The following is a 14759-nucleotide window of genomic DNA, read 5'->3' on the forward strand; positions in this document are numbered from 1 at the left end:
CAGCGGGTGTTATCTTTAATTTTTTAGACTTTTCCTATTTGTTAAGACATGGCATAGCTTTTAATTTGGGTTTCTTTGATCCTAATCAAATTGACAATTTTTATGTACCGATTGGTACAAATATATGCTAATTAGTACATAATACTGTGTACAAATTGGTTCCCTATATACTGTCTGTGAATTAGCTGTTCATATCTTGTCCATTCTTCTACTGGGTTCATCCCTTTCTTATTATTCACTAAGAGTACTTTACATTCACTTTGTCAGTTAATTTCCTAGAAGGGTCATGCATGTCATAGATCTTTTTCCGTCCTACTTGGCTCCTAAACTGCATTTGTGCCCCATTTCTGCTAACTCAGCAGTTTCTGATTGTGAAGGGGTCACCTACCTCTGTCAGTCCGGTTCTCTTAGGTTCCTGGGCCCAGAAGTTCTTTTCCTGTTTCCAAATTGCGAGCACGAGGTTTGAACCCTCACAGTAGCCTGCAGATTAGACAGGACGGTTTGTAAGTTGCAAATGTCACATCATGTGAATGAACTTACCCAAGATCACCCCCCGCCTGTAAGTGACCGAGCCGGCACTTAGGCCCAGGCCGATCTGACTCCAAGAACCCTTGCCTCCCTCGGGACCCCCTTCCACACCTAATCCAGCAAGTCTTTTCGGGTAAGAGTTACATACTCAGCATGGTGCCAGGTACTATATAGGAGTACCGAGTCCTTACCTTCGAAGGACTTAAAATTTCCTCGGAGAGGAAGTCACAGAAACGTGAAATAGGGAACTGACAATATCACAGTAGTGACATCGATATTTGTTGAGCTCAAACTGTATGCAAGGTGCTGTGCTGAGTGTTTTCCACACAGTACCTTGCTTAGTCCTCACGATCACCCTGGGAACTGAGGGCTCATATTTTATCCTCATAGATTCGTTTCCTGGGGCTGCTGTAACAAAGCACCATGAGCTTGGTGGTTTTAAGCAACAGATATTGGGGTACCTGGGTGGCTCAGTTGGTTAATCATCCGGCTTCAGCTCACGTCATGATCTTGAGGTTCGTGAGTTAGAGCTCCACATCGGGCGCCATGCAGATGCCTGGAGCCTGCTTCAGATTCTGTGTCTCGCTCTCTCTCTGCCCCTCCCCTGCTCATGCTCTGTCTCTCTCTCTTTCTCTCTCAAAAATAAGTAAACATTATGGGGCGCCCGGGCGGCTTAGTCGGTTGAGCGTCTGACTTTCGCTTAGGTCATGATCTCGCGGTTCGTGGGTTCGAGCCCCGCGTCGGGCTCTGTGCTGACTGCCAGCTCAGAGCCTGGAGCCTATTTCGGGGTCTGTGTCTCCCTCTCTCTCTGGCCCTCCCTTGCTCACGCTGTCTCTCTCTCTCTCCTAGAAATAAAAAAATATTAAAAAAAAAAATAAGTAAACATTAAAACAATGAAAAATAAAACAGAAATGTATCCTCTCCTAACTCTGGAGGCTGGAAGTTTGAAATGGAGGCGTCGGTGGGCCGTGCTGCCATCGAGGGCTCCAGGGGAGAGTCCTTCGGAGCCTCTCCTGGCCTCGAGTCCCGCCGGCGTTCCTTGGCTCGTGGCTCCGTTCCTCCAGTCCCTGCCTCTGTCTTCATGTCTCCTCTGTGTCCGGGTCTCCCTGGGTCCTCTCCTCTTGGAAGACGCCTGCTGTTGGCCTTAGGGCCCACCCTACATCCGGGATGACTGCATCTTGAGATCCATAACTGGTTAACATCTGCAAAGATCCTGTTTCCAACTAAGGTCACATTCTGGGGTTCCACGTGAACTTTGGGCAGATGCTATTCAATCCACCACGCTCCATGTTATGGATGATGAAGCAGAAGCAATGGGCTTGACCCGGTTCCTGCAGCCGGAAGCAGGGACGACTTCAGTGGTGGGGCAGGAAGACTCCCAAAGGGTGCTGTGGACGGCGGCTCCCAGGAAGTGGCTAAATTATGGACTGACCCCCGGGGGGGTGGGATGGCAGAGGCAGCTGACAGGTTTGGTGTTGTTTTCCACCCACCGCTTCCTTTTTTTTTCACTGAAGTTCTTGTCTGACTCATCATTCTTGTGGCCCCTGAGACTGGGCCAGCAATTTGAGTCTAAATATGTGCTCAGGATTAAGAAATGTGTCTGGAGAAAAGAACTGAGTGGACATTTTCCCAATTTCAGGAGCATAGGGAAGGAGGCCCAAGAGCCTAGAAGCTTCCTGGCTCTGACATTGTCCATTTCTCCCCTCTTCCCTCTCGGTCGTTTGGGCCCAGAGCGTCTCAGCCTTGATGTCATACAGGTCACCCGCAGGGCTGGTTAAAAGGCAGATTCTGGCTCTCTGGGTTTGGGACAGGCCCAAGACTCAGCATTTCTAACCAGCTCCTAGAAAGTGTCGATGCGGCTGGTCCAGGGACCATACTTTGAATAGCGGTGCCCTTGGGGGAGAAGGAGGCTCTGGATCAACGTCCTTGGGAATTCTAGTAAGTCATTGCAAAGTAATGTTAATGCCCACCTTTCGGTACAGAACAGCATAGCCCCCCAGGTGATGAACAGTGATACTTTTGGGGATTCCTGCTGCCCACATCTCTCTTTAAATTGCTTATAGGCCCCTACACGGGAGAAATCCACTTGAATCGTGATAAGCTGAAGCACTAAGCAGCTCATTACGTGAAGGCCCTGGTGTATTATCCATCTCTCGCAGATCTCTGAGGGCTCTGCATCCCCTCACCCCTGCACACAGCATCCTCTTAAGTGAAAGAAACTCTGAATTTATAGGTGCCACACTCGCTGTTTGGGTGACTCGGCTTTTTGAGGGGGTAAATGCTGTTTTGCAGGAGCCAGTTTATGAACATGACCTCTGCTGGGGTGGGGGGGGGGCCCAGGGGCGTTGTTTGCTTTGCTTTCGCTGCAGGATGGGAAGGCCTGTTTCTTAACTGACTGAGCCACTCAGGTACCCCAGGAGGCCGTTTCTTAAACTTAGGTTTGGGGGCCCCTGAATTCCAACATACAGATGAGGCGTGTCGCTGCTGCTGGCTTGTGACCCCAAAGGAGATAGGAGTTAACCACAGAGAGGGGGAAGGCACAATTTGGCGACGTGGCAGGAACCCGACAGTTGATCCAGAAAGGGCTGTAGCATGTAAGTTTCCTGAGGAAACCTAGGTTTGGGGGTGTCTTTTGCTGACATAATTTAGAGGGAGAGGCTTTGGGCTGTTCCACACCCCTCCCCCCTCCCCTGAGAACATTCCCCCTTCTGTCTCCCCAGGCCACCAATACTGAAACCCTAGATTCTCTCTTGGGACAACCGGCTGTGGGAAGCGTGTGGTTTCACTCTCCCAGGCAGGAACCCAGCATGCCATTCTGTGTCCTTCAGCTGCTGAAAATATGGGCTTCATGTATCACCCAGGATGAATGTGCCACCCTTCACAAGATGGTGTGCATTTTAGGAAAAGCTTTCTGCTGCAAAGAAAATAAATGGGTTGGGGGCACCTGGGTGGCTCGGTCAGTTAAGCGTCTTACTTAGGCTCGGGTCACGATCTCTTGGTTTGTGGTTGAGCCCCTCATTGGGCTCTGTGCTGACAGCTCGGAGCCTGGAGCCTGCTTTGAATTCCGTGTCTCCCTCTCTCTCTGCCCCTCCCCTGCTCACACTCTGTTTCTCTGTCTCTTAAAAATAAGTAAACATTAAAAGTTAAATAAAAAAGAAAGAAAATTGGGGCATCTGGGTGGCTCAGTCGGTTAAGGGCCCAACTTGGGCTCAGGTCATGATCTCATGGTTCATGGGTTTGAGCCCTGCATCAGGCTGTGTGCTGACAGGTCAGAGCCTGGTGCCTGCTTCAGATTCTGTGTCTCCCTCTCTCTCTGCCCCTCCCCTGCTCACACTCTGTTTCTCTGTCTCTTAAAAATAAGTAAACATTAAAAGTTAAATAAAAAAGAAAGAAAATTGGGGCATCTGGGTGGCTCAGTCGGTTAAGGGCCCAACTTGGGCTCAGGTCATGATCTCATGGTTCATGGGTTTGAGCCCTGCATCAGGCTGTGTGCTGACAGGTCAGAGCCTGGTGCCTGCTTCAGATTCTGTGTCTCCCTCTCTCTCTGCCCCTCCTCTGCTCACACTCTGTCTCTGTTTCAAAAATAAATAAACATTAAAAATAAATAAATGGATTGCTGGGGTGGACCTTAAGAGTTCCCCATGCCCCACTCAAATCGGCCCCTGAGCCCACAGGGACGCTGTGTTCTGAGTTGTCTAGGACACACCTGTGATAGAATGATGTCTCCCCACAAAGATGTCCGTGTCCTCATCCCTGTGACCATGTTCCCTTACATGGCAAGAGAGACTGTGACGCTGTGATTTAAGATCTTGGGATGGGGAGATCATCCTGGATTATTGGGGTGGACCCGTGTCGTCACAAGGGTCCTTCTGAAAAGGAGACCGGAGGGTCAGAGTCAGCAGCAGGAGACCTGATAACAAGCGTAAGAGCGGGGCAAGGAGGGGCCATGAGCCACGGGATGCAGGTGGCTTCGGAAAGCTGAAATAGCAAGGACACGGACTTGCCCCCTGGAGCCCCCAGAAGGAATGTGCTCAGCCAACAGCTTGATTTGAACCCCGTAAGATCATTTCCAACTTCTGACCTCCAGAACTATAAAAGAATAAATGTGCGGTGTTTTAAAGCACTCAGTCTGTAGCAATGTGTTAACAATGGCGATAAATGACTATAGCTGCTTTACCGTTCCCTTGAACACTCTTGGCAGGCTGCGTGCCCATTTTCCATATGAGCAATGTGGTTACTATGCATAGAAGCCTACAGCATAGACATAAGGAGCGTGGGCTACAAAAGCCTGGCAACTTAGCTTCAAGAGTAACCAACTCATCCCGGTTTGCCCAAGACTTGCCCCGTTTTCTCACTGAAAGCCTCATGTCCCGGACCCCCCTGTCTTGAGCACACCACCACTCTTATTCATCCTAATCCTAGCTGCACCATTTATTGAGTTGTGTGACTTTGAGCAAAGTTACTTAACTTTCTTTGGGCCTCTGTTTCCTCATCTGCAAAATGGGGATAAGGACAGGGTTTTTTGAGAACTTGTTGGGTTAATAAGCGTCACCATGCCTGCCTAGCCCATAGTAGATCCTAAATAAACGTTAGCTTTTATTATTACATGAGAACAAGTGTGGTTCAGAACTTCCTATAGTTGTTTCATAAGGAAGGAGAGAATATTGTTGAAAATCTCAGGCCACTGCTTGAATCTCCTTGAACATTTGCCTTCTTTCTTTACCTTCTGATCACCAGGAAGCCCCTCCCTTGCCTCTGAGCCCATGAAGACTTGCTTTGTGGGGGGCAATGTGACGCTCACCTGCCAAGTGTCTGGCGCGTACCCCCCTGCTGAGATCCTGTGGCTGAGGAACCTCACCCAGCCCGAGGTGGTCATCCGGCCCAATGGCCACTATCTCATCACCCAGAATGGCCAGAGCTCCACACTCACCATCCGCAACTGCTCCCAGATCCCGGATGAGGGCTACTACGTCTGTCGGGCCGAGAACCCCGTGGGGGTGCGGGAGGTGGACATCTGGCTGAGTGTGAAAGGTGAGTGGCCCCAAAGGAGGAAGGTTGAGAGCTTCAGAGGACTTGCCACCAGCATGGGGACGGTTGGTGCTTCCCTATCTATGGGTCACTGCCGTCCGGGAGAAGGCCTATCTGCTTGACTAGGACTTGACAAGGTAGAAAAATGATTTTCCAGTCCTAAATTTCCAACACTGTATGGGGATAAAAAAAAGTAATTTATGTTGAAGCGCCTGGCAGGCTCAGTCGGAAGAGCGCATGACTCTTGATCTCGGGGTCGTGAGTTCAAGCCCCACGTTGGCGATAGGGATTACTAAATAAAATATAAAAGAAAACTTTAAAAAATAATAATCTGTTACCTCCCAAAGAATATGTGTGATCAAACATATTTTAAAAATATAAAAAGTATAAGTTGTGAAGCATAAGAACAAAATGAAAACCCAAGAAACCACCAGCCTGCCTAAGATACGGAGCAGTGCCTATGAAGTTACTCGTAGGTAGTGTGGCCAGATTTAGAAAAATACAACAAAGCTGGAAAAAAACCTGGGGTGCCCACTTAAATTTGCATTTCAGAAGAACAAAGAATTTTCTTAGTGTAAATATGTCCCACAGTTTGCACGGGAGATGCTTATTCCAAAACATGATTCATTATTTACCGGAAATCCAAATTTAAGTGAACATGCTATATTTTATCGGGCAGCTCTACCTGTAGACTCCTTTCCAGTCTCATCCTGGGCCTCCTGAAAAATGTAAGCACTACTCAAAAAAAGTTTTTCTGCATAAGTGAAATGTTTGCTTTTTTCACTCCACATTTTGTTCCTAGGATTTATTCATCCCAATGTGTGTAATTATACCTCGTACCTCCTCTGCTGCAGGATTTTCTATTGTGTCACGATTGCACAACTAAGTTACTAATTTTCTGTTGATAGACATTTGTATTGTTTCTGACTTTTTGTTGTTGTGATGAGCAAAAATGTTACTATGAAAATCTTTTACCCAGTTTCTCCTGTATTTTTATAGCGGGTCCCCAGGCAAATATTTCTCTAGGATATATGCAGAAGGAGTAGAAAGGAAGGGCATGCGCATTTCTATCTTATTGGATAATACCAGCTTATTCTCCAAAGTTGTTGTACTGCTTTCCATTCACAACAGCACTATTTAGGAATATTGAGTTGTTCCACATTTTTGCGTTCAGGCTTTGTGATTTTTGCCCATCAAGTACATGTAAAGTGGAATCTCACTGTTGTTCTAGTTTGCTTTTCTCTGGTTCCTAAGGAGATTGAGCATTATTTCATATTTGCTCAATAGTATATTTGCTATTTGTGTTTCTTCTGTGAAATATATGCGCGTCTTTTGACATTTCCTCCTTTCTTATAGATATGTACAAGTTCTTTAGAAATTCTGTATACTAATTCCTACTAGTTTCACAGATTACAGATCTCTCCTTTTAGTTGTTTGCCTTTTGTTTTGCTTTCTTTATGGTATCCTTTGATGAGCATTCTTACTTTAATGCAATTTTATGAGTCTTGTATCATTAGCAATTTTTATGTCTTAAGACATCCTACCTCCCCCTTGGCCACAAAAATCCTATCCTATATTTTCTTCTAAGAAGTTTTAATGTTTTGCCTTTCACAGTTAAATCTTTAACCCATCTGGAACTGATTTTTGTGAATGGTGTGAGGTAGGGATCACGTTTCTCCACCCCCCCAGCCCCACCCAAATATGGATAACCATTTATTCCAGCACCATTCTTGAATAATCCTTCTTTTACCCACTAATCTGTTATAGATCAAATTTTCTTTTATGCATAGGTCTGTTCTTGGGTTCTCGATTCTGTTCCATTCATCACTGTTTATCACAGCACCAATTACTCATACTTGTACTTTCTGTGGCCTTATAAATGGTCTTGATGTCTGGTAGACACATGGAGGTGTTAATTTCCAGTGGGTTTTTTTAATGTTTATTCTTTTTAAATTTTTTAAAAATTTTATTTTTAAGACAGAGAGAGAGACTCACAAATAGTGAGATCATGACTTGAGCTAAAGTTGGCACTCAACCAACTGAGCCACCCAGGGCCCCTAATTTTTATTTATTTTTGAGAGAGAGAGAAAGAGTGCAAGTGGGGGAGAGGCAGAGAGAAGGAGACACAGAATCTGAAGCAGGCTCCAGGCTCTGAGCTGTCAGCATGGAGCCTGATGTGGGGCTTGAACTCTCAAACCACGAGATCATGACCTGAGCCAAAGTTGGATGCCTAACCGACTGAGCCACCAAAGTGTCCCAACTTTCCAGTGTTCTTTTGCATCACATGCTCCATTTGATTCCCGGAAACTGAGGAAATGAGATATTTGTCTTGCTTTATGGAGAGGTCACATGCTTTGCCCAAGCTTATGGAACCAAAGTAAGACTAGGACCCAGGCAGAGGAAGGGAGATGTCGCTCTTTTACCTGCACGTGTATCAATTTTAGTGTGCGTGTTGCTGAAGCGAGCACTGCCTGCAGATGTATCAGGTGGAAGAATCAACAGTGTGATTTGTCTTTGTAGAACCTTTGAATATCGGTGGGATTGTAGGCACCATCGTGAGCCTCCTTCTGCTGGGACTGGCCATTATCTCAGGGCTTATGTTGTATTACAGCCCCGTGTTCTGCTGGAAAGGTAAGGGTTTCTTGGGTCCTTTTGTTTACCTTTTAGGCTTCTCGAAAGGGTGTGGGTGTGGGTCACCCGGGTGGCTCAGTCGGTTAAGCATCTGACTCTTGGTGTTTACTCAGGTCATGATCTCATAGGTTGCCAGGTGCGGCTCTGTACTGACAGCGTGAAGCCGACTTGGGATTCTCTCTCTTCCCCTCTCTTGCTTAAGTGCATGCTTTCTCTCTCTCTCCTCCCCCCTTTCTCTGTCTCTCAAAATAAAGAAACTTGAGAAAAAAAAAAAAGGAAGAGTGTGGGTGCGGGAAGGAGGCCCTAATTGTATTCCCAGCTGAGGTCCCATTCTATAGGCTTCTTCATTGGGTCCAGAGATGTGCAATAATGAATGTCCTAAGTGCCATTCCTGAACACCCTGTCATGTCTCACGTTGGGCCAGTCTTTAATTTCTCCATTCTTTTGTAAATGTTCAATTAAAAACGTTTTTTGAGGCTGAAATAGATGTTATTGGATATTAATTGTTTTCCCTTTCTCCCTCCAGTAGGAAACACTTTCAGGTGAGTGTTCCTAGCATTGAGTCAAAAACTCGTTTCCATGATCTGTCTTGACCGCGATTTTTGTTTACTTTCGTAAGAGCAATAATAGCAGCCATGGTTGAGGACCCTCCAGGTGCCAGACACTGGGCGAGGTGCTTCATTAGGCATGATTATAAACTCCATCATAAACTCTTCTGGATGGTGGTGGCATCTCCGTCGTCTGGATAAAGAGATAGACGCTCGGTGAAGGAATGGCTGCAAGCCCATCCAGGAAATGGATGGCTGCACCGGCATTCAGATCCTGGTCTGACTGATTCCAAAGTCTATGCTGTTTTTACAATGCCAGGTCCCAGGGTGGGGCACGTTGCTGAGCTGTTACTGAAGCGTAAAGACGGTGTGTGTACGATGAAGCCGTTTGTGCATTTATTTCATCTCATTTTCTAAAAAGAGCTATAAGGAAGCATAAGTCATAGTCCTACAGCATGTTTTGGGAGACTGGTCTGAGCATGCCCAAAATCCCCTTCCAAAAGGAAACCTCACTGGGGCAAAGGAACTAAATGAAACTTGTGTATTTCATTTCCTAAGGATATTCTGGGTTGGGGCAAAGAACTCTTCTCTTTGTTCCTCTTAACCGGTGGTATTACTGTTCTGGGATGATCTTTCATGGGAAAATGTCACCTTTAGTGCTGTGTATTTGAGGGCCATGAAAGCCTCACTTTCATTCCCTGGGCTTATTTCTCACAGGAGGAGGAAGCAAGGCATAGAGGCAAAACGCTTTGGAATTAGCGGACCTGGGTTCAAATGGCAACTCTGCCATTCCCCAGCCCTGTGCTTGTGGAAAATCCTTGACCCTCTCTGAGCCTCTGTCTTCCTCCCCTGTTTCCCAGAGGGAGACTGTGAATATCAGGTGAAAACGCAATACTCCTAGCACTGTGACTGGCCCACAGCACGTGTAAGAAATGTACAGTCCGGCCAGGCAGGCAGAGATAGTGACGAATTGGAGAACAATTATATGCCAATCCACTGTGCATCCCCAAGTGCACCCATGGTTCAGGGCTTCCAGGGAGGAAGACAACTTTATCTGGACCTTGAATAATGAGTAGGAGGAGAAATTTTAGGAAGTAGAGCAGAAACACAGGGCATTTCAGGAAAGGAACGCAGTAGCATTCGCGTACGTGCTGCATGAGGAACTTAGACGGGAGGTTCTTGGGACGAAGAGTCACCTGCCCAGGGAGCAGGGGGAGATAATAAACCCACCCAGGAGAATGTGTGATTGTCTGTAGGAGTCTGTGACGGCATGTCTTTGAGAGATTACAGTCAGGTCATCATCCCTCGACTTAACCAAGTTGAACACACAGAGGATTTTCCACGTTACAAAAGCAGTTGCAATAAAATCTAGTGTTTTGGATTTGGTGAGGGCTGATGTTGGAAAGGATATCATCTTGATTATTTCTCCCCCTTTGGAAATTAGGGGGCAAGACATGGGTGATGTCATGGTTTTGGTGGATTCAGAGGAAGAGGAGGTAGAGGAGGAAGATGCGGCCGAAGACGAGGAAGAAGAGGAGGAGGAAGCAGATGAGAGGGAGGAGTTGCCAAAAGAAATACACAAGCATGGCCACATCCATCGAGTGACCGCACTGGTGAATGGGAATGTAGACTGGACGGGGAATGGACTCCAGGCTCTGCAAGGTAAGCTCTTTTTTCCTTAAAACCACCCTGCTGGGGTAAGAAATCTTTGAGTTTGGTTTTTCCCAAGGGTGGGGAAGATAGTTAAAGTTTAATCTGGCATCTGCTATCAACTCCTGACACCACAATTAAACTGACAAACATTTATCAAGGACCTGCTCTGGGAAAGGTGTGATATCGGCACTGTTTAGGGGAATAAAAAAGACCGATGATAGCTGTAAGCTGGGCGCTTTGCAAGACCAGGCAGGGTACACAGAGTGAAAGCTGGAGAAGATGAAAATGGAAGCAGGATCTTTTTTTTAAAAATGTTTATTCTGAGAGAGAGAGAGAGAGAGAGAGAGCGAGCGAGCACATGCACGCACGAGTGGGGAAAAGGCAAAGAGAGAGCTAGAAAGAATCCCAAGCAGGCTCGACCTCACGAACTATGAAATCATGACCTGAGCCTCAAGCAAGAGTCAGATGCTTAACTGACTGAGCCACCCCAGGGGCCCCAAAATGGAAGCAAGATTTAACCATCAATTTGAGACAGCAGCAGAGGAGGACTTTGATTAATTGTCAGATGAACGATAGGTTTAAAAATAACAGGACCTCAGAGAGAGGTGAGTCCCTTGAGGGGTACATTAGTCGGGAGGAGTTTAATGGCAGAAGTATGATATGAGGCAAATCCTTCAGAGCAATTGAGTTTGAATAAGCAGAAAGGAGAGAGTGAGAGTATTCCAGGTGAAGAGAACGGCATCAACCGAGTTTATGCAGCATCAAGCGTGTCTGGAGGATTCTGAGTGAAAAGAACAGGAGAGGGGCTCAGTCGGTTGAGCGTCCGACTCTTGATTTTGGCTCAGGTCATGATCTCACAGTTCGTGAGCTCAAGCCACGCATCGGGCTCTGTGCTGGCAGCGTGGAGCCTGCTTGGGATTCTCTCTCACTCCTCTCTCTCTGCCCCTCCCCTCCTCTCTAAATAAATAAATTTTAAAAAAAGAACAGGAGAAAACGGGGAGCACATACCCTGCCCCACCTGCTCCCCCACAAAATTCAGTTCTGAGGCTCTCCAGTAAAGGACTAGAAATTGCAGTGACTGAAACCTGATGGTGGAGATGGAGTCCCCTCTTGTCGGCCTCACTCAGACTCAGATCGGCTTTTCCCTTCCTGTCCAGATGACAGCAGCGAGGAGCAGAGTGACATCGTTCAAGAAGAAGATCGGCCAGTTTGAAGAAGAGAGAATTGCCCTCCGTTACCCTGTCTTGAAAGCTTTGACTGACTTGCACTCCTGCCTGAGGGCTTAAAATGGTTTGGGACTCCCAGCAAAAAGGAAAAACACACACACATATATTTCCTTCCCCCCCCCCCCACTGGTTTGACTCGCTGTAAGTTTTCTCATTGATGTTAAAAAGTATTGGAACGGGCAGTGTGTGGGGGAAAGGTGCAGTCAGCATCTGAGGTGCCCTTTTTCACTGTGACTTCTGGCTTTATCCAGCTTGACTGATGCTGATCTGGGGGAAGCAGGGGTAGGGGGAAGCCCTTGACCTCAGTGCTCAGGGCTCGCAGTGCACTATGAAAGGTCTGTGGCCATCTTGCCCCCAACACACAAGGGAATAGCGTGGGGCCCCTGCCCAGGTAAGCTGGAGAATGAGGCGGACGTCACCTCCCTGGAAAAGGCAAGGAGGTGTCAGTTACCCATGCTAGTCAGAGGGAGGCAGTCTGGCTCAGGTTTGGGAGTTGGAAACACCGAGGCCTGAATCTGAGCCCTGCTTCTTGTTTCACTGGCTTGGGCACGTTGCTTTACTGCTCTCCGGGGACCTCAGTTTCCTCATCCACAAAATAGGTGGAATCATACCTGCCTTACAGGGTACGGTGGGTCCTGAATGAGGTACTTGTGGGTGTGAAAGCGCCCAGGAGGTGTTCAGTCGATGTTGGTGATCTGCTCCTTTGCCCTCCCTGGTGGAGGAAACAATGTCAACTGTAAATTACAAGCTGCCGCCTTGGCCTCTCCTTCTTTGTCAGATGGTTTCAGATGAGAGCTCTCCTGATGGTATTTGCTTCCCTGGAGGTATAATTCTTTTCAAAAGAGGTAGGGGCCCATAAGAGGAAGTGCCTTTCATTAGAACCTCTCATTTTGCAGGGCTTCATATGTATACAAAAGCCTCTTAGGTGATACCCTATTGGTTTTCAGAATTTCCCATTCTTCCTTTTCTCCTGTGGCTTTGAAAGAAGGCAGGAGAAATGTTTTGCAGTGGAGTATCTGGCAAGAAGCACTCCTTGGGCAGACAAGTTCATCCGGCCTCGGTTTCTAGATCTTGTAAATGGGACTGAGAAAACTTGTTTCCTTCCCACTGTCTAAGGAAGGCGATCATGAGGATACGTTGATCAACAATGCGAAGTTTGGACTGAAAATAACATATGATGGGTTTAAGCTGCTGTTTCCAGATCCCTGGACAGTTGAGAGATTTTTGTTTCTCTGATTTCGTCCAAACCTCTTTTTTTTTTTTTAATTTTTTTTTGATGTTTTTTTTTTTTCTAGGGAAGAGAGAGAGACAGTGTGAGCAGGGGAGGGTCAGAGAGACAGGGAGTCACAGACTGAAACAGGCTCCAGGCTCTGAGCTGGCAGTCAGCACAGAGCCCGACGCGGGGCTCGAACCCACAAACCGCGAGATCATGACCTAAGTGAAAGTCGGACGCTTAACTGACTAAGCCACCCAGGGGCCCCATCGTCCAAACCTCTTAAACGTCAGGGACCTAATAAGGGTGCAAAAGATGTGTGCTAACCCTGAAAATCTGACGACTTGAGTTTGCGCTCCTTAATGTTCAGATCCTGCCTCATGGGTAAGACCTGGGGCTTAATGGAGAACTTCCTTTCTCCAGTAACAGGGACTAGAACTCCTGGAAGATGAGAAACTGATTATTTGTAGGGTTACCCCACAGGTGTCGTTGGCATAGTTCTATTTTCTTGGATGAAAAGACTGCGCAAAATCACTAGGAGTGAGTCCTGTCCCCAGTTCAGAACCCTGGCGATCACAAGAGCTGGCTGCAATTTCTAGCCCTCAGGAATCGCCATGACCTGCTAACGGTCCTTACATGCTGGGTCTTTCGCTCCACCGTATTTCAGTACTTAACCACTCCGGCCAGTCTAAGTTAGCATCGTTTCAGAACAGGAGACTGGAGTTACCGCTAAAGTCACTGAACACTGAGCTTGTCTCCCTTTAGAATCTTCCGTGATTCAATTCCTGAAGAGTCCACTCTGCAGAGGCAACCGTATTGAAAAAGAGAAAAAGAAAAGAAAAAATCCCTGGGTAGGAACACAGGGAATGATTGGCAGGATCACTGAGCTGCTTTTCCAGAACTTCCCTCTTCTCTTGCACACACGCCTGATGATAGAAAATCTTCAGAGAGGGGTTGTTCCACTAGCAATAGGGGCTTCAGGCTCTTGTTGTCAAACACTATAAACGCTAGGTTAGCTGAGCCACGACTTCTGTCACTTATATCTGAGCCCTATCTGCACATTAATAGAGCTGGGTCAATTAAGAGCACACGTACTGGGGTTCTTCAAGCTTTAAGGATTTTTACAGAATTTGGGCTTGCTTTTCTTTTAAGACGACCCCCAGCCCCAAAACTACAAGCATGTTGACAGTGGGTTACAAAATCTGTGTGGCAAAGTCCAAGCTGTTAAGTTGCGCTGTTATACAATCTTAACTGAACGTATTGTGAACTCCGTATCAGAAGCAGGAAGATAAATACTAAAGGGCTATCACAACTGACATTTCAACAGGGGACACGGGGGAAGGGCTCCCGCAATCCTGTGGCTTTGATACTCATCTGCATTCTCACAAGCACACACAGGCCCTGTTACTGCAGGAAACCCGTGATGGAAAACTTCCAGAACCCATGCACTGAAACCTGGAAAAGCATCCTTGCCGGGTAAAGTTTATCATGATGCAGTAAGTGCCAACTGGTAGTTCTCACCACGGGCACTGGCCAGGAACTGCTGCAACGAAAAATTAGCAGATCCCTCTGCGTTATTTACATTGTAATAGTTGGTGTCTGTGTTTTGGGGGGATGGGTAAGAGAAATTTATTCTGAGGTTATAATGTGGATTTTTTAAAAAAAGATTATGGAATAAAGTTATTTTTAAGTAAATGTTTTAATGATCTTGATTTAGACCTGATTAGTAAACTGAAAGATTTAGAGAGATGGGTTTACTTTCCCCAGTTTCTTTTGTTTTTTGGGTTTTTGTTTTTTTTTGTTTTTGTTTTTTTTTACTAGCTTTCCCCATATTGGTAACAATAATAGTGGTCTCATTGCTGTTTTTTTATTTTCCTGATAGGTCCTGTCTTACGTTTACTGAGACATCCCCACCTTTCCTAATCTCCCTGA

At 46.6% G+C, this 14759-nt stretch overlaps 1 protein-coding gene across 2 annotated transcripts in view; it reads left to right on the top strand.

Moving 5' to 3' along the window:
• Window positions 1–14516, top strand: part of VSIG10 (V-set and immunoglobulin domain containing 10) — a 37487-nt gene extending 22971 nt beyond the window's left edge. The window contains exons 5-9 of one of the 2 annotated variants that reach the window (XM_077766022.1): window positions 5266–5559; window positions 8077–8187; window positions 8714–8729; window positions 10180–10397; window positions 11546–14516. In XM_077766022.1, coding sequence (XP_077622148.1) covers window positions 5266–5559; window positions 8077–8187; window positions 8714–8729; window positions 10180–10397; window positions 11546–11601 — 695 coding nt within the window. In that variant the 3' untranslated portion in view covers window positions 11602–14516. The remainder of the gene's footprint in view (window positions 1–5265; window positions 5560–8076; window positions 8188–8713; window positions 8730–10179; window positions 10398–11545) is intronic. The other variant, XM_077766023.1, reaches the window with a different exon arrangement.
• The last annotated feature ends 243 nt before the right edge of the window (window positions 14517–14759 follow it).

The sequence above is a fragment of the Crocuta crocuta genome, unplaced genomic scaffold (genome assembly GCF_008692635.1).
Source record: "Crocuta crocuta isolate KB4526 unplaced genomic scaffold, BGI_CrCroc_1.0 scaffold339, whole genome shotgun sequence".
In the NCBI taxonomy this organism is placed as follows: domain Eukaryota; kingdom Metazoa; phylum Chordata; class Mammalia; order Carnivora; family Hyaenidae; genus Crocuta; species Crocuta crocuta.